Source organism: Cantharellus anzutake (genome assembly GCF_015039405.1).
Source record: "Cantharellus anzutake strain C23 chromosome Unknown EI90scaffold_41, whole genome shotgun sequence".
Classification (NCBI taxonomy): Eukaryota; Fungi; Basidiomycota; class Agaricomycetes; order Cantharellales; family Hydnaceae; genus Cantharellus; species Cantharellus anzutake.
The window spans coordinates 506,043-526,386 of NW_024066991.1; the positions used below are offsets into that span (position 1 = coordinate 506,043).

The 20,344-nt window shown below is 50.4% G+C and overlaps 2 protein-coding genes across 2 annotated transcripts; one reads left to right on the plus strand and one right to left on the minus strand.

The window, feature by feature from the left end:
• The first annotated feature begins 791 nt into the window (after positions 1 to 791).
• On the plus strand, positions 792 to 2,471 carry EI90DRAFT_3067802 (uncharacterized protein). The gene is made up of 6 exons (XM_039061050.1): positions 792 to 843; positions 960 to 1,254; positions 1,379 to 1,478; positions 1,558 to 1,628; positions 1,704 to 1,759; positions 1,974 to 2,471. The coding sequence occupies exons 2-6, from the start codon at positions 1,102 to 1,104 to the stop codon at positions 2,227 to 2,229; spliced, it is 636 nt and encodes a 211-aa protein (XP_038913552.1). The 5' UTR covers positions 792 to 843; positions 960 to 1,101; the 3' UTR covers positions 2,230 to 2,471.
• Positions 2,472 to 3,863: 1,392 nt separating this feature from the next.
• Positions 3,864 to 4,605, minus strand: EI90DRAFT_3067809 (uncharacterized protein; the record flags this gene model as incomplete). Its single annotated transcript, XM_039061051.1, has 2 exons — positions 3,864 to 4,189; positions 4,243 to 4,605. Coding segments are annotated over 2 exons (579 nt in total), but the record flags the coding sequence as incomplete, so codon positions are not given.
• Positions 4,606 to 20,344: the final 15,739 nt, after the last annotated feature.

A 20,344-nucleotide genomic window follows, 5' to 3' on the forward strand; every position in this document is an offset into this window, starting at 1 on the left:
GCATGGGAGGAACGCAAGGCGGGGGATGAGTCTTGTGAATTGCATAACTCAAATTGAGCGCGGTGTCAGACGCCTTCACAGTGCGTTTGCTCTCAATCCCAGACTCTGATAATGGGATGTGGTCCAAGTCGAATTTCGAGGCTGGTTCTCGAGTTGCCCTGTTTGAGAGTAGCATGACGCCAGTAGCTTGATGAATCAACCCCCCTGTGGCTTGTGTTTTTTTATTTTTCTGACAGTGCTTCCACACGTGGAACTCTATATATTATTTATTTGTCATAGAGGCAGGAGTCCTGCTTAACGTGGAACGAAAGTACTTATGATACATTTCCGCGCGCGCGCGTGACAGTACATATGTAAATCTCTCACCAGAAACTATATATATGCCATACGGAGGCTGCCTCAGCCTATCGCTGGAAGGGGGACTGGCTCGGCAGCCAGAGGTTTCCCAAAGCGTCCGAACGCAAAGCGGTGCATGTTCCCTGCTTCTGGTCTGTTGAACTCCCTAATATAAGTAATCGCACATTTCCCCTCAGTTGATGCCCGAGAGTGGACCTGCAGTGAGACGTTGGATGATCAATTTACTGGCAATACAGCAAGCGTCAAAAAAAACGACGTGCGTCCGAATTGGATGAATGGCCCAGCTAATTGACTATTTAGAAAATCAGTGGGCGCTTCAATGTCGGATGATTACATGGTCTTCGGGGCAATTCATCCAAATCGAGCGGCGCGTACAAATCCTGAGCCATCCCATTGACCCGACATTTTCCTTACTTCTCATGCAGTGACCACCTCCATCCCCCGGTGTATAGATGGAACTGCCACGATCATCGCGAGGCCGCAGGTTATCAACACAGAATTAACTAGATGTTTCCTAAAATGTCTGGAAGCTGGCTCTTGCTCCTCGCTTCCAAGGTCAGGGCGGCGCCATTCTAGTGTCTGAGAATGTGCTGGATTTGAATTTTGGAATCTTCAAGAACGTCTTTCCCCTTCAACTTTGCGCTGCCTGCCCTTGACTTTCCTCCCCCCCCCCCACCTCCATAACTTCTGTTGTGGACTTTAACTATCATCCCCCTCAGGGGCAAGCAAATAACAAACACACCGATGGCGAAACACTTGTTCTTCCTCTGGGCCCTTCGCGCCCTTCTCTTCGCGGCCAGCGCTTGGGTTAGTTTGGCGTGTTCAATGACTTACCCAAGTGCGCCGGATGGGATTACGGATAACCTTTACTTCCCAATTTCCTGGACAGGCTGTGTCGTGAGTCCCGTGTGTCGGCTGCAGGGAGTTCGACTGACTCTGGCTCTTCCAAACCATATACCGTATGGGCGCATTACCGTGTCCCAAACCGGTGGCACGCAACACGTTTTGTTCTCTGGTGCAGACCCCCGTTACGGTTCAAGTTTTATTGCTACCAGGTAGCAAGATATTGGCGGTGTATCAAGGCTCGGTAGCCGATCTGAGCTTGTGCGTGATGGGTCCTGGTATCATCCCGGATGATATCCACAATCGGATACCATACTTATGCTACTCGCATCGCTAGCTATGTCAATCATTGTGCAGGACGCGGGGTGTACATATTTCTAACTGACGCTGCCGGGTCGAGTGTGACAAGCCCTACATATATAGTCCTGGTTCGCAAGCTACACGTGTCCCACTTTCCCGCCGTTGTCTGACAAAACGTTTTTTTTTCTAACTCGATACCATAGCCGAACCCAACTGATACTCTCGCGATTGCTTCCGTGCGTATTAAGACCCGGGGCCGGTGAAGCCACAGCATTTTTAACGATCTGTCCTCTAGATTTCTTCGCTTTCTCTTCAATCCCTGTTGGTTAGTAGTTCTCAGCTTCGTTTTCTTCGATGGGGCTTACACCGTTGGGTTTCCCGCCTTTCTTGCGTTTGAAATAGTCTGTGACTACCACAACAAGCTCATCCACAACCCATTTTGCATCCAGCTCATACATAAGCACCACTTCCAGTTCGCCTCCGTCATCTACATCTACATCTACATCCTCATCCTCATCCTCATCTACATCTACATCTACATCTACATCTTCATCCTCATCCTCATCCTCATCTCCACCTCCTTCACACAGCAGCCCTCTTTCCACAGGAGCTATAGTCGGTATTGTTATTGGAGCGGTCTCTGCACTAGCCGCGGTGGTAGCTATCCTCGTTCGGACTGTTAAGGGTGGCGGGGACATCACTTTTAATCTCATTCATTGTGGTAACTGAAGTAAACTGTGTTGCTCGCAATGAACCCTGCACTGTGTCATTCAGACTTAGGGCAGCGATGTGTTTTGCTTGTGCCCCTTTATTAATTTTTCTTTTCTCTTGTCTTGTTTTCACCGGAAGTGGGTGGTATTTGATCCATTGATACTTGTCGACCGATTTTCCGATTTCCTTTGACCGAGGGGCAACTCATTCTCGATCGTCAACAGCAGAGCGTGGGAATGCCACTTATTGAAGGGATGGGGAATAACAGGCTCATGAAAAGTTTGACAGCACAAAGCAAGACCAACATAATCATTCACAGGAGGCAGTAGCCTTGAAGGAGCAGCAAGGCTTGTGGATTTGAGGTGAAGGCAACATTCATTGGACCGTTTTGTATATGATTTGGACCAGGGGGTGGATGGATCGCCGTCCACTTTGCTCGCGAGTAATTTCGGGAATGGGTGATGGCAAGCTCTGAGTGGGGCCCACCAACATCCTTCCCCAGAGCGCAGGACATGCAGAATGGAGAGTCAACATGCATCATGAGCGTAGCGAAGCGGTTGGGGCAGGCAGAAACATCATCCGGTAGGCGAGAGATAAGAACGGATAGAGGCTAAATTCACACCACCTGGAGGTAGGGGAGATAAGCCGACAAACAGAAACATCTCGCTTTAAGACCAGACTCTGTGGTGACATTTGCAGCAAGTGGGACTATGTGAGACCGCAGTGAACTTTGGCCATTTCCAAACGTCATCGCAGCGTTAGGCTCAATCACGGGACGCCCCCCCCCCCCAAAGGTGTAACCAGAGGTGTGCATTGAATGTTGAGGGTTCGTCAATCCACCACCTTAAGTCCCCAATGGCCGAATAAACACAAGCTCGTTCACTTTTTGTAGACCGACTTTCGTTGACGGCGCCCCAAATGGTGATGGATCACTTCTACTGAACCCTAAGACGGCAAGCGAAGTCCCGCCTTAGCCAACAGGTGGGTAGAAACAACTTACAGCAACACTCAGAATAAGAGGGCTGACTGAATGGATGGTAGGGTGCTACTTGGCTGCAAAACGGTAGTGACTAGCTCCTTGCGATGGGATGGCCGTCCGACCATATCCACCGATTCGGTGGTGCCTGCGTTGATAACAACCTGGACGTCTGCCGCTGTTCACTTTACGGACAGATGAGATCTGGTCAAGGGCGCGCTCTATCGATCATCAGTGCCGATCGTTCCAAAGGAAGCAGCCGTAGATCGAAGGAAGGGAGAGGGGTTAAAGAAACAGGCAACTAATTGTAGAGCGGAACTCTCCGGGGTTCCGCCGTGAAGGCATTACTGCAAGTTGCTAGTCTTAGGTTGCCTCTACCACTATGGGATTGAGCAGAGGTGCACCTGGCCTCGGCGCTTCGTGATGCCTGTTGCATGCTGTATCATCCGATTGCCCAGTAGCACGGCACCTCCCCGACAAGCTGCTCTCCCCTCTCGCAGACAGTTCTTATAAGCTTCAGATGACCAGCCTCTATTACGTTTTGCTTACGTCATGGGATCGGTACTAACACAAATGCTAGGCAGTTCTGGGTCCAAAGTGACAAGTGGCCCAACGGTGGTGCAGGCCCGTGGGCTGTTTTCCCTGTGTTTGTGCCATTGTCTCAAACAGTGTTGCACAAGACCAAGTCAGACTCGTGGTCACGGGGACTCTGAGTCAGATTGAGTCCGGACTGGGTGTCTCGGTCCGTCAGGTCTGAACTAACGGACTTATAACGGACTAACGGATTTAGCTACAAGCGCTTAACGTGTCACCGCAAACATTCCACCCTGCCACCGTCTCTAAGCTCCCATCTAGGTCTAAGTTCCTCTCTCGTGTTAAGAGGTCTTCCATCTCTGTTTCTAGCACTAAGTTCCGCTCACCCTGGATCCAGTAAAGGTCCCACATTGAATCTCGCGTCAAGTTGAAAATATCTCGTACCCTTTTCCCCTGCAAACTTACACCCTAACGGCAGGCTGTAAATAGATACTTTGGGAGGAATGGAAAATATAACTTACTTGGGGGGATCTTGATGGTAGACTCCGCGCAAAATTCATTTCAGATTGTTCTGCATTGTAGTCACTGGTGAGGTCTTGAAGAAGATTGGCACGGAAAGGATGGTAGCCATGGTTTATGTCATCAGGAATGCAGGAGGGATGTCCATGCTCGGGCTCCAAATGGCCCCCAGAGGGGTCACGGTCGCTAGTGGAAGGAGCAAGTCCGAATGAACGACGGATTCTCTTCCTATGTGAACCATCGACTGCATGTTGGTGGTTGAGGTCTAGTTTGATAGATGAGATTTTCACCATCTTCTCAACAGATAGTCGATTGCGTGCGGGGTTCTTTGTGTCCCCAGTGATAGAGAAGAAGCACTCCGAATCAGCTGAATTACAAACAAATGAGAAGATGAGAATAGCGAGTCATGCCAGTGGGTCTGTCAGGGCAATAGCCCCGAACCCCAAGTCATATGTAAATTAGATACATATAGTCACGTGGGTAAGCGGAAACCTCCGGGTAACTGCTTACACACCACCGTAAAATACACATACTTGTATCACTTACGGCTTTGTGTGCTGAGCTACCCAAAGACCTCACACTTTTTTAAGTGTATGAGGTGTGTTTTACAACACAACCCACAACAACTACATAATCTTAACATCTGACTCGGAAGCGCCTATGGCGCCTAAACACGCCTGCAAGGGCAAAGTCACATCTGCAGCGACACTAAAAAGAAATGAGCGGTTCATTAAGAAACCACAATCTCCCATCATGGGAGATTCAAACCAAAAGCTGTCGTCAGACGACGACGAGGATCAATGTCACGACCATGCATCCTGGCCCGTTAGCCGCCCGTCCCGATGCCGCCCGAGCCCATTCCCGCTATGCGAGCGCGAGCGCGAGCCCCGACCTCAGCCCTATCCTCCATGAGGACTCCCTGCTCACTTCCCCGCTTGCCCCTAGGCTCCCCTGCACCTGGCCGACTCCCCCACAGCCACACCGACCTCCCTGCCCCGAGTCCGCCTCTGGCACCAACCTAGCGTGACTCTGCGACATCGCCTCCTCCGCTATGATACCATCGCCGCTATCGCGGCCCTACACCCCTTCTTTTATTTATCTGTTATTGTTTGTTTTGACCCTCGGTCATTGCCGGCCACTGCGCGGCCAAACCCGCTCTTTGTTCCTATTTGCTTCCGGACCCTTCGGCCTTCGGCCCGGGTCCGCTTCTATTCATTCTATCTTCATATATATATCCTGTATACTACATTATAGTACCTCAGCTCTAATATCGATGTGACCACGACCCCTAAGTCCTGACCCCAACAAGGCAACCCCAGTGAGTCCGAAATGAGGGCCAAGAGACAGCTAGGGGGCACAGCACTCCCTTTAGAGTTGCTGAGGCCAAATGCCCTACCCTTGGGCCTTGTCTGAGGCATCGCGGCCATCGCGGCCAATAGCGGCCCGCATCGGCGACCTTCGGTGCCGACCCCGGATCAGTGTCTAACAATCAACATGATCCGGCATTAGCAACCACCTCAGGGCTGGTCCCTGAAGGTTTTAGAAACTTATGTGGAGTAAGTGCGGGGCCAAATACCCCCAGAACTCCATGAAATACCGATCTAACCCAAGCTGGGGAAGATCCCTCACCTCCTCACGAGGTGATCGACTTGCATGAAAAACGCGTAAGCGCCAAACGATCAGCCCAAAAAGCTGATCGGATAGAGTTGCAGGAAACTCCAGGGCCCCACTATCCCCTGGAGTCCCCCTCACGTCCCCAAGTCAAGCCCCAAAGGCAGACAAAGGGAAACAAAGGGAAGAGCCCCTGTGTCGGCTATCCAAAAAACTACTGGACTTGTTCCAGGTTCCGTCTGAATGGAGGACAGAAAGTGAAGACCAACTTCTTCTCAGGCTAAAAGCCCGAGAAGGTGCGAAGATACGCCCTGAGAGCAGGATCTCCCAGAGCGCGGAAGCTCCAAAAGAACTTCCACTGTTTACACTCCCACACACCATGCCAGACAAGGCAAGGTTGCCAACCTCGGAGGAGGTCTCCGAGATAATGAAGAGGAGGCGAACTGAAATGAGGGAGTTTGCTGAGGAAGCCTTACGCAAAAGTAAGGAAAAACCAGCGAACAGACCCCTCTATGAAAGGGAAGCACCCTCCGCAACGGCCTCGCCTAAACAAAGCGAGTGTGGAGTGTTCACTCCAAGAACCCATTCTGGAACCCCCAGAAGCGGAAATGTCAACTGGGGAGAGTCTCTGCTCGCCCAACCAAACTTCCTCCTGGAAAACCAGGAATCGCGCATAATAAACGCGATAAACTCGATCCAAAAAAAGATCGAGGAAACGAACCATAATAGTACGGCTCGTCTAGAGATAACTCTAGAAAGAATGGCCAACGCAATCGATGCATTGACTGAAAAAATCAGCGAACAAACAAACTTGCTGAAGGAAATAAATTTCTCACAGAAGAGTGAGGAAACAAATAAACACCCCTGGACCACGGTCCAGGACATAAATAGAACTCGTGAAAAATTCATGAAAAGAACCACCAGTGAAAGCACACTGGAATATCATCAGTGACTTGACAGAGACGCTAAGGAGATCCTTCTCCCAAGGATAGGAGAAGACGATGCCGAAAGAAGGCATCGTTCAGAGATTAGGAGGAGAATTGGCACATACCAAAGGTTTGGCCAAACATCCACTTATGACGGACCTCTCGAACAGAGAGGTAACTCAATTGCACCCTCTCAAAACAATGAGAGAATACAAATACAACTTCAGGCGAATTCGCCTGAAACCAAAGAAATGCTGCAAGGAAGATTTCCCCCAGCAAAAACCCCCCCAAAGGAGAGATCTCCATTGGATAGCGACCCCGCGAAGGCAGGGGAGCAAGAAGAGTACCTGGAGAAATGGTACGAAAAGGCCATAAGAATGGCCGAAGTGAGAATACTCACTCCCTACCCGGAAGGAGTGAAGCCTGAAGCCCTAAAGAATGGGCTGGCATTCCCTGACAAGAAATGGTCAGGGGAGAACGACATGGAATCGTTCTGGCAGTGGTTCACAGAACTACTGGGATTCCTCGCCTCGCGAGGATGCAAAGGTCCCCAATTCGACGAAGTCCACCTGGACTGCTTGATTTGTGGATTAGGGGGGCCCACGTTCGACCTTGGAATTAGACTCCGAGACGAAACTCTCCTCAGAGGAGACGAGGGCATGTTCCTCGAAGTTCTCAACATATTGATGAGAACTTTCATTAAAGCCTCTGCCGTGCTGAATGCGACAAAGAAGTACTGCAACGTCAAATATGAAGCGGAAAAAGGCCTAAAACAGTTCTACCTAGAACTGTCCAAAGCAGCGTCCCAGATGGTGACGCCACCAGACCAGGCGTCCTTCAACGCCAGATTCCTAAACTACATTCCCCTCGAATGGAAGAGGGAAATGATTGCTCATGATAGAATCAGAGCAGACTTCTCCTCAAATGAGGAGATGTTAAAAGCAATATCTCATGTAGACGAGATAATCGACGGGCTGAAGATGTCTTCAGCCTACAAATCAGGTTACTATACCCGAACAACTACCATGGCAACCATGAGCCGCGGTAGAGCCCTCCCATCAGGAAAGAAGGCTGAAGAGCTGAAACCCAGATGGAAAGAGGATACATCCTCGAAAAACTCGAGGAAAACTGACCAAAAGTCAATTCCAATTTGCGGCAAATGCGGCAAAATAGGGCAAACGAAAGATTGCCCAAGACACAATGTAACAAGCGATGAAAAACCAAGGCGCATAGCTGCCATGGAGATCGTGACCTCAACGGATGAAGAGTCGAAAAGCTCATCAGATGAGAAACCAGAGAACAACCCTGGTGACTCCGAAGCATCAAGCTTTGAAGTAGAGGACCCATACGAAGGACCTCAATACTCACCTGACTCAGAGGGTGAGGAAGTCAACGTTGGGACCATAAGGATGGGCCCAATGTCAGTCGTCGACCACGATGACATAAATTACAAAATCAAACTGGCTGTAGCACGCCAGCTAGAAAACATGGCAGACGAAAAAGTCGCCGAAGCCTTGGTGGAAGCACCAAGAAAAGACACCTTGGGGAAATACACCAAAGTACCCAAGGAAAACAAGGACAAAGGGAAGAAGGACCAAAAGTCCATCGAAACCCAGTCCCCCTTGTTTGATGCGAAATTCCGCATCTCAAAAGACGCGGGAAAATACCCTGCAAACAGACTGCTCTCAACGAAGAGAACGCTAACAGCTCACATAAAAATAGCAGGCATAAAAGCCTATGCGCTATTCGATAGTGGAGCCGAAACGGACGCTTTATCGCCGGACTTTGTCCGCGCGGTCCACATCCCAATTCTCCAATTGGAGAACCCAGTTGTCCTTCAAATGGGGACGAAAGGAACAAGATCACAGATCCTGTTCGGAACAAACGTGGACGTTGAGATCAACGGCCACGTAGAAAAACACTACTTCGATGTAATCAACATCGACAGATACGACACCATCTTCGGCGCCCCCTGGTTCAACAAAAACCAGGTAAGCTTAGACTTCCGGTCTCACAAAGTGAGAACGGTGTCATATCCATACAATCCCGACCTCCACTCCGGGCTCCTGGAACTCCGAACTCCGACTTCCGGAGCCCTACTTCCCTTCCGTCACTTTCTCCTTGCCGACTCCCAAGAGGTTACCCCACCTCCGGCTCCAACACCACCTTCGGTCCGACTCCGGAACATTCCGGGTCCGACCCCAACCTCGACACCTTCCAGACGAGTACGCAAACCCTATGCTCCCGACTCCGGACCTCCGCTCCGGTATCCCGTTCACGTCTCGTCTCCGGAACCTCCGGTCTTAGCTCCGACCTCGGACTTTGACCCCACCTCCGCTTATACCCATTGTATTGGTTAGCTCATTCCATTTAATTACCTTTGCCAATATTCCGGAGTTTAACCTCCGAGTTCGGACTTTCCGGACTTACTCCGGACCTTGCAACTATTGCATTGTCCATTTCAATTCCGCTATTCTCCCTCATTCCTATTTGGGCTGCTGCTTCCTTTCTATTCAGTCAGCTAGCCATTCCCGACTCCCATCCTCCTTCCTTCCTTCTTGGGCCTTGGCCCTTCATTCCTCCTTTGGGAAACACCATTGAGTCAAACACTTGACCCTCGGAGTTGTTACTCTTTCCATCTCCCTTTGTCTCCTTTCGTCCTACCCTTGTTCCTTTTGATTCCGGACCCCTCCTTATATACAATGTACCTAGTAACTTGTAACCTCAGTCCGAAATTGACATGAATTCCCCCAAGAGACTTTCCCTCTGCTAGATCCGAAATTAGGGACCCCTAGGACAACCAGCAATGGCACAGCGCTCTGCCTGAGTCGCTGAGGCCAAGGTCCTTCCATGCTAAGTCTCCGATTCCATTCCGGAGTCGTCCGAATCCGCACGTTCTAACAAACAGTGAACAAGGGTAACATAGACACCCTTGGAATAAGTGAAGACCGTGTGACGAGATCACATGGATGGAAAACTCGAGCAAGAGCTTGAGAACAACCAAAAAAGAAGCCCCCCTGACAGGGAGGCGGGATTGAAACACACCTCAGGGTAATCAAAAGAAAATACCCTGAAGGTTGGCCCAATCCTAGTCCGGAAGGACTAGAACTTCCAGACGTACCACACCTGGAAGGTCTCTGTCAGGGACGGCTCGAGGAAGGCAGAGGTAGCAGCGTAACGCTCGGCGCTAGCGGCCCGGACGGCGGCGGGGCGGTGAGACCGTATAGTGGATAGCCCTTACTCGGGCTTACATCCCTGTGTGGCTTCTTAGGCTGAAGCGGGAAATGTATTGTTATTAGGGTGGGAAGCCAGACTAAACTAGGGTACTTGCCTGAAGCGGGAAATGAGAAGAAGGTTACTTCTTCGGTCCTGCTTCGGCTTAGTTTATATACATGTGTGAATGGGTCACGTGGGGTTGCCACGTCACCCTCGGACGAAGCCGGGTTACCGCGGGTGGTTCCGCGGTCGATCCCGAGTGTTGGAGGGGAAGTACAAGTAGAAGTGCGCGGCGCATCCGGCATTGCGGTGCCCCTATGGGGTGCTCAGCGTCGGACACATCCGTGCTACAAGGGTAGGAAAGAAAGAGAGGTCATCTGTATAAAGATAGAAAAAGAGAAGAAGGAAAGAAGAGAGAATGAGGGGATGAGACAAAAGGAAAAGGAGGTGGTGGCAGCGGTGGCGGCGGCAGCATGCCCTGACAGTCTCTCCATGAACAACCCCGAGTTCGAAACACTCAGGGAGTGGTGGAGAGAAAAATTCGAAACCGTAATGGCACCAGCACCATTAGAAATGCCTCCCTTGAGGGAGGTGAACCATCGAATCCCGTTGAAGGATCCGAACAAGAAATTTCGGGAAAACACCCCGAGATGTCCTGCAGCACTGCAGGAAGCACTAGCGACCAAAATAGATCGCTATGTAAAAGCAGGATGGTGGTATCCTGCAAACAGCGAGCGAGCATGCCCACTACTGTGCATCTGCAAAGCAGATGGATCTTTGCGCATGGTAATAGACGCGAGGAATCATAACTCAAACACGATCCTCAACGTCACACCAATGCCAGACATGCGACTGATCCAAGAATCAGTCGCCAGAGCAACATACCGATCCAAGATCGATATGTCGGACGTGTACGAACAAATACGCGTGGACCCAGACGACGTCCATAGGATGACATTCTCTATGCCCCATGGGACGTACAACTCGAACACGATGCAGCAAGGAGACTGCAACGCTCCCTGCACCTTCCAGCGTGCACTGACCTGGGAACTACGAGGAGAAGTAGGCAGACGCCTACATGTCTGGTTCGACGATATATTCACCAGCACAAGCTCGGTGGAAAACCACAATAAAGCACTATTGTGGTTGTTCACTCGCCTAAAAGGGGCGAAATTCTACATAAGCCGGAAAAATTCCAGCCATTTGCCCCAATCCTAGACGTTCTAGGAAGCTGTGTGGACGAACAGGGCATCCACGCTCAAGCGGATAAAATGGAAAAAATCCGCAACTGGCGAGAGCCAGTAGACCACACAGGAGCCCTAAGATTCCTGGGAATGGTAGAATATCTATCGATATTCATGCCAAATGTCAGCGGTTACACAGGACCACTGCAAACAATCTGCTCAAACAAGCAGACATTCAGGTGGACACCACTCCACCAGAAATGCTTCGACGAGATCAAACGTCTAGCATGCAGGGCTCCGATCCTGAAGCCTGTCCAGTGGAACCCACCAGAAAGCCTCTCAGAAGAAGAGAGGACCAAACTCCACGTCTGGGTCATAACAGATGCATGCCCAGCAGGCATGGGTGCATTAATTGGACAAGGCAAAAGGTGGCAGACTTGCCGCCCGGCTGCATTCATGTCCAAAAAGTTCACCAACACACAACATAGGTACTTCGCCTACGAGCTCGAGGCACTGGGTGTCCTTGAAGCACTCATGAGATGGCAAGACGACCTCATGGGAGGCCGTGAATTCACAGTAATCACAGACCACAAAGCTTTGGAATATTTCAAAGCGAAAAACCACAACTCAGGTAGACACCTGAGATGGCAAGCCTTTTTTGCAAGCTTCAATTGCGAAATAAAATACGTGGAAGGCCACAAGAACAAAGTGGCAGATGCACTCTCACGATACTACGACTTGTCAATGGACGAGGATCTGCATTTCGACGACTATGTGTCAGCGGACATCCACCTGGACAAAAATGCAGAAGACATTATCCCCGACAGAATCGAGGAATACGAAGAACTGCTACTAAGCAGTACCCTGAGTAAAAACTCAGAGAGAAAGAGACTCGCAGCGATACGCATGAGAAATACCCTAGAGGAAGCTCTAGGGGGGAGCGATAACCTAGAGGAAACTCTAGGGGGAGCGCCCAAAATCTGGAAGAAATCATAATTCCAGAAGAGAACCTTCGAAAACAATTCAAAGAGAAAGACCTCATTGAGGCAATAAAATCTGGATACTCGAAAAGCCAGATCCACCAGGAAATCCTAGAGAACCCGGGAAATTTCAAAAACTTCTCCATAAAAGATGGGCTGATAACCCGACTTGGAGGAGGAACGACCCAAATAGTAGTCCCGAAAGGGAACTACGAAAGGAAGTCCATTTGAGGAATAATCCTCGAGAACATCCACAAAACACTTGGACACCTAGGATCCAAGAAAACAGTGGAAACCCTCCGTCGACACTTCTGGTGGAAGTCGATGAGGAAGGATACCCACAAGTTCTGTAGGTCTTGCGGAACTTGTCAAATGACAAAGAAAAGCACCAGGAGAAATCCCGGAATGCTTCACCCACTCCCGACCCCAGAGACACCATGGTTGTCAATAGCCATGGACTTCACAGGTCCATTCCCAACAAGCTTGGGATATGATTACCTCTGGGTAATCATTTGTAGGTTGACGTCCAACGTCCACCTAATTCCAATAAAGACAACAATGAATGCACTAGAACTAGCATTCGTATTTCTTCGTGAAGTTGTAAGACTCCACGGTCTACCACACTCGATCATATCAGATCGAGACTCGAAATTCACGTCAAAATTTTGGCACGAATTACACCGAATACTCGGTGTGCAGTTGAAATTCACAACTGCATTCCACCTGCAAGGCGATGGCCAAGTGGAAAGAATGATACAAAAAGTAGTACAAATACTACACGTGATGGTTAGACCAGACCAACGCGACTGGGCAGCGAAACTGTCGATGGCGGAATTCACGATCAATGCGAGCTCGAACACATCGACAGGATTTGCCCCGTTCAAATTAATCTACAGCCATATGCTAAAGATGTGCCTAACAGCACCACTCTCGGACTACCTGGGAGTAAATGACTTTGCCCAAAAAGCGAAGGAAAACCTCATGGCAGCACACGACGCGATAATACACAATCGCGCTGCTCAAACAATCCAGGCGAATAAGAAAAGACGCCCGGACCCGCCTTTGAGAAAAGGCGAGTGTCATATCCATCCCCGGCCATCGACTTCCGGTCCCTCCGATTCCTCCTTCCAACTCCGCTCCTCCCTCACTAACCTCGGAGTCCCCGTTATTCCGCAATCCTCTCGGTACCCCTCGATGGTCACCACCCCCCCATTCCAATTTATTACCTACGCCTCCCTAAGTACGGAGCCCCGAAGACTTCCGGACAGCTCCGACGTCCGCTAGCGCACCCCCGCCTCCGCTGAGCAATACACTCGCCTGCCCTGCAGAGTCCACCTTGGGCTTATCCCTCCTTTCCATTTCTGGGTTATCGCCTGCCTTTCCGCTAACCCTGTGAACCGACTCGTCGGTAATATTCAGTTGGCTAATGGTTAAACCCCGTTAGCTCCGCTCCGTTCGGCTCCGCCAATTGCGGAACCGTCTCCGCTGTAACCATATATATATCCCACTTGTACATAGGTTATGCCCCAGTAGAAAAATCAACTAGAGTTCCCCCCTAGGTTCTAATTGCCAGTCAGTAAGTTAGGGCACGGACATGTCACTAGGCACAGCGCTCCTGGCAGAAGTCGCTGAGGCCGAAGCCCTCCGTTACGGAGACATTCTTTCGTCTCAAGTCTGGTCTCTGACAGCGAGCTTGCATACTTATCCACGGATAAGCTGAACCTACCCAAAGGGAGGGCAGGAAAACTAAAGCCCTTATACATAGGGCCTTATGAAATTCTGGAAACATTTCCAGAGACATCAAACTACATCCTCAATGTTAGAACCGGGCGGAAACAGACGACTCCGGAGTGGAATCGGAGACTTAGCGTGGAGGGACCTTGGCCTCAGCGACTCAAGCGGAGCGCTGTGCCATTGCTGTTTGTCCATTTGGTCCTTAATTTCACAGTAGGTGAGCAGGAAGTCTCTAGGGGGCATTTCAGGTCGATTTCGGACTAAACCAAAACGAGTATGTACAAGCGCCGATATATATAATGGAAGGGGCAAAAGCACAAGGAGAACAAAGGGTAACCGAATCGGAACGAAGACGTCCGAACGGGAACAAAGGGTAGAAGGAGCGGAGCGGTACCGAAGGTCATAAGGCAGGACCTGTGATACGTCCGAAAGGAGGTAGGGAGGGCGAGGCCCAGAGGGGCAGGAGGATGAGGGGAAGTGGGGATGATGACTAACTGGCTAGAATAGGAAGAAGCAGTAGTCCAAATAGGGATGAGGGGGAAAACGCGAGAAATACATTACAAGCGGCGAGGGTGCCGAAGGCGATCCGCGAAGCTCGGGGGTTGCGGAGCTTACGGAGGTTACGGAGGCGGGGTTGAAAGTCCGAGGGATATTGGCAATGGTGTTTACATAGTATGAGGTCACCAATGCAATGGACTAAGACCGAGGTGGAGTCAAAGTCCGAGGTAGGGACTATGATGGAGGCTCGGAGTAAGGTACGAGCGGTGTCCGAGTGCGAAGTACGGAACAGCGGTGGAAGGTCGTAACTTGGCGGAAGGGTGGCGGAGGAGTAGCAGAGGGAGGAGAGAGGGGAAAGGTAAGGGAGAAGGAGTGGCGGAAGGAAGAGTAGTCAGGTCCAAAGGTGAGTATCGGAGCGGACAGAGATAGGGTCGGAGATGTAAGGAGGAGGTGTGTTGCCAGGACCGAGGGTGAGTATCGGAACGGCAGCGGTAGGTTATGACTCCGGAGGTGAAGAGGGTGGAGGTCCGGAAGTCGGGTCGGGGTCGGGGTCGGGTATGCACGGATATGACAGTCGGAGAGGTAAGGAGGAGGTGTGTTGTGAAGGGGGAGCAGAGTAGTAGGAGGGTGGTGAGAGGGGCGGTGTTCGGTCCGAGATGAGTATCGGAACGGCAGCGGTAGGTTATGACTCCGGAGGTGAAGAGGGTGGAGGTTGGGTAGTCGGGTCGGGGTCGGGTATGCACGGATATGACACTCAAGTTGCCACCACAACTTGAACAACGCGGAATCCACCCAAGATTCCACGTATCCCGGCTCATACCTCATGAGCCGAATGACCAGGAAATCTTCCCAAATAGGGAAGTAAACATATTCTACGATTTTGGGGAAGACCCCGATCGCGAAGCAGTAGTTCACGAAATCCTAAACCACGCATGGGTTCACAACGAACTCTGGTTTAAGGTCAAATGGGAACTAGGGGACACCACATGGGAACCCCTAGGAAATTGCAACGACCTCGTCCACCTGGACGAGTACCTCACCTTACAAAATGTAAGGGAACCAGAAAAACTCCCTATCAAAGAAGACAGGGAACTCTCGGCATCACTATGCCCCCAAAAATGGAGGTGGAAGAAGTAAAGCCGAGGGACGATGGCCCACAGCCAAGAGCGTGGGAAAGTTCTGGGCAAGTAACTTGCCTGGACAGCCACACCATGTACTAGAGATCACATGGGCTAGGCGAGTAACTCGCCTAGACCACGTGAACCACAGGCTCACGTGCAAAAGAACACACAACTGCGGCGAATCCCACGCACGCAAGAACGAAAACCCCTCCCACCACCACGAGAAACATAATGACGAAATGTCGTTCTCTGGGGGAGGCAACCCTCGGTTTGATCCAAACAAGCCACCGGACATCGAAATACGACAACCCGGGGAGCAAGGCTCCCCGGAACAACAACAACACCAGGCACAGATAAGTGCCATGGACTACACGATGCACGCAGCACAAATGAGTGCTGCAAACCAACAACCATCCGTGTTGCTAACAGGCACCGCATACCCTCAGCCTCCTCAGAGGAGCTTCCAACCATACACGGTGCAAACTGCACCGATGGCGCAACAAGCGCCATTCCAGGGGCAGCATTTGCTGCTGCAGCCCCAGGCATACTCCCCAGGGAACTTCCCTGGCCAGATTAACCCCTGGATCGGCCAATTCGGCCCAGGTCCAACAACACCCCAGCCAAATGCAGGCTGGGAATCAGCCATCGCGTCAGCGGTAGCTGCTCAGACAGGTCAGCTCCGTGAGGAGCTGAAAGAAATGAAGTCCCTCATAGGAGGGAGACAAGGGAGCGACAGCAGCTCCTCGTCCAGACCGTCCAAACGGGCACGGTCTGATAACTCGAGGGCGTCAGAAGATGCCTGCAACCATTGCGCCCACTGGAGGTGCGAATACAACAGAGCATGAAGAGATGCTGAGGGCATCTTTGACTCTCTGAAAGACATGGAGAGAGAAGTCGATCTCCAAAAAAGGGAGATCAAATTACTGAAATGCGAGCTCAGAGAGGCACGTGCACTGGCAGATCTCGCTGCCAAACCCATCATGACAGGGGCCTCCCAGGTCAGGGGGAGGGGATACGGTGCTGGGGCACCGACTATCCCACCACCCCATGGGCAGGCGACCCTGTCTGGGTTGCATAAGGGCCCGCCCTCAGAAGGGCAAACCCATGTCGAGGGGAAGAGGGAGAGCGGTAGGCAACTGACGGCAGATGTTACAAAAATGGGGCCGGAGGTGCCCATTTTCATCCATTCTGAGCGCAGGAGAGAAGGGAGAGGAAGGGAGAGGGTCCATTAGAGGTTACAATGGTTTCACAGTTGGTGTAACATGTGGTTTAACAAATAGTTCACAAGTGGCGATTTTGGTGGTTAATTGATTGGTTAAACTATATTACTATATAAATCACATGATACAGAACCCATAAGAGTCTAAAATGGGAAATTCCCATTTCCATAACAGCAGACCCTAAAACGGGGACCACTGCCAGAGGCGGCGGGCCGCTGAGTACCTCAGCACCCTATGGGCAAGCTACCCTGCAGGGAAGTGTCCACATGCTATACGAGACCGCCGAACTCAACGAGTTCGGCAAAGTCGAAGCTCCAGTCGATGTAACATTTGACCCCAACTTCCCCATGAGGAGAATAGCGGGGTCAGAAGCGGTGCACGACGCTGCATACGCTTGGTGGACAAGCATGAGTGGGAAAGAATTCGTACTCTGGTACGAACAGGCCGAAGCCACCTTCAAAAGCGGCAAGGTACACAGAACCCTTCGCGATAAAGCGAAGGAAACCGAGAAATACTTCTTGGGACTCCTGAGTATTGCAAGACTCGTGGAGGAGTATAATTCCCCGGAGAATAAGGGAAAAATCTCCTGGGAAAGTCTAGGCAAAGCCACCTATCTAAAGTCCCAGTTCAAACCACTCAGGACTCCTGAGGAACGTGCCACAAGAACTGCGGAATGGGAAGCGAAAGCTTCCAAATACCGGGAAAGAGATGCAAGTCTCCGCGCTGGACAACCAGCCCAATGACCACCCTTCCCCACGGGAAGAACGGTAGACCTACCGTACTCCACACCTGAGCCAAGTAGCTCAGGAACACAACAACACGCTCCCACCCAGGGAGCGCCCACTTCGTCGAGCCCACAGCCCGACAATGTAGCCCAGGCTATGTCATCGCATCTGACACAGCAATCGGATGTCCAGATGAACAACCCAGAGGAAAACCCTCCTCCAGGGCAATGACTCCACCCTTGAGAAAAGGGAAAGTGACATGGTAATACGCCATCGAGGCACCTGTGAAAACACCTTCCCCCAACTCGAGGCCCTGCACACAATACTGTATGTGAGGAACCGCAAGTAACAATTGCGGAAATCTCCACTCCACCAAAAGACCCACATCCACCACCGCTCGTGTGTAAACACCACTTACACACGAACCGTCACGGAACAAGTGAGGAACACCAAAGACATACAACCTTTGGGTCGAAATTCATTTTCGACAAACTCCACTATTTTTCTCCCTGCGATACCCATGTATCGCCGTTCACTTCAAAGTAACGGCCCACACTCATTTACTTCTTAAACCCTCCCTCTCTCCTTCACCGACATGTATAAAATCGCCCACTTTAAAGTGGCGACAACAAAAAACACTCATTGACAATTCCAAACTCAATGTAAATCAATTATTAAAAATTTGTTTTATTTCACTATCAACCTTGTATGCGTCGCAAATGCAATGCAAGGGGGGAGAATGTCAGGGCAATAGCCCCGAACCCTGAGTCATATGTAAATTAGATACATATAGTCACGTGGGTAAGCGGAAACCTCCGGGTAACTGCTTACACACCACCGTAAAATACACATACTTGTATCACTTACGGCTTTGTGTGCTGAGCTACCCAAAGACCTCACAGGGTCGTCATTGTAGGCACATTTCCATGCCATGATTGAATTGGAATCCTAGCAAACACATGCAGAACAATAACATTGATCAGCTTGGGTAGGATGTGAAAGAGGATTTGACATACCGGTATGCAGACGCGAAGATTAGTCAGACTCCAATCCCCACCCTGGTACCCAAATGCATCATAGCTATCTGTCAGGTAGGCAATAGCGCGCTGACCCAATGTATTTGGAGGAGTGGTGGTTTCAAACACACGACAATATAGACGCTCAATCATTGTCACCAGGATCCCTGTAGAAACTAGCGGGGTGAAGAGGGAAGTTTTGATGAACGGGTTAAGGGTGACTGCAACTATAAAAAAATCATGATCCACTTTACTCCAGTGGGCCTCAAGGCTGGAGAGAATAGCATCAACAGGAGAGTGTCCATTAAGAGATGATATGTCGGCAAAGGACATATCGGTGTAGTGCTTGTAGAGTTGACCAAAGATGAGTGCAACTTGGTCTGCCCTAGTATTGGAACCTTGGCAAACATTCACGGCAACAGCAAGGGGCTCTAAATGGCTCTTTATCCTAGAAATTAAGATTCTAAGTGGAATTATTGCTGGCAATATTGTATTAGCGCGCTCACTGTTTTAAGTCATTCCGAAAACAATTATCTTCAATAATGGAGATGATTTGGCAGGCTTTATTCACCGCATCACGCCTAGTACCAGCAGAAGACTCAAGTTCACTCCGGCTTTTCAACACTATAGTTCGAAAGGAAGCCTCTAGGAGAAGAAGACGTTGTATGGCCAATACATGTGATGTCCATTGCGTGATTACAGGCTGAATGAGGGCTTTTGCTTGATGTGCAGTATCACGGATAGTGCGCTGCTCTCTATATAGCAAATAAAGCGCCAGACAATGGTTATTGAACCAATTGATTATCTCATTAGCCTGTGCCAATCGCAATGACATTTCACCGTTATGCTTAATATAATCACCCAGAATTAGCTGCATCTATGAGAAATGGATTACTGTGGGGAGCGATTTCAATCAGAGGAACATACCTGATGGGCATAGCAATCTGTTACTATGAGCCATGGGAAAAGATCCAATAATCTGAGATGTGCGGCCCTGGATTCTCCTGATGCATCTGATACCCATCCAATGAGCCTCAGACCTAAAGTGTCTTCGATATAATCCTTTTCTTTCTTGATGCGTGTAAGTAGGTTCTCAGCTGTCTTGCGTTCCCCTGTGTTATCATACACATTTGTCACCCGCACCTTTGAATGATTGATTGATGAATATGACAGCGAAGTCTAGTTCCGCTAGTAACCTACCATCCCTCTTGATGAGATTGTTAAAAACCCGGGTTGTGGGAGAGGGGATAAATGCGTGAGTCCGAATGCAGGCGGGGCTCAACTAGAGGGGGGTCCGAGGGCTCTGGTAGTGAACCGAAGCTTCTCAGGGAGCCCGGTTCTGCTGGATGGTACAAGAGGCTCTAAGAAGGACGCGGCCTCAGCGACTCGGAGGGAGCGCTGTGTGTTAGAACGGGTGGATTCGGATGACTCCGGAATGGAATCGGAGACTTAGCATGGAAGGACCTTGGCCTCAGCGACTCAGGTGGAGCGCTGTGCCATTGCTGGTTGTCCTGGGGGTCCCTAATTTCGGATCTAGCAGAGGGAAAGTCTCTTGGGGGAATTCATGTCGATTTCGGACTGAGGTTACAAGTTACTATGTACATTGTATATAAGGAGGGGTCCGGAATCAAAAGGAGCAAGGGTACTCCGAAAGGAGACAAAGGGAGCTGGAAAGAGGAACAACACCGAGGGTCAAGGGTTTGACTCAATGGTGTTTCCCAAAGGAGGAGTGAAGGGCCAAGGCCCAAGGAGGAAGGAAGGAGGTTGGGAGTGGGGAATGGCTAGCTGACTGAATAGAAAGGAAGCAGTAGCCCAAATAGGAATGAGGGAGAATAGCGGAATTGAGTAGGACAATGCAATAGTTGCAAGGTCC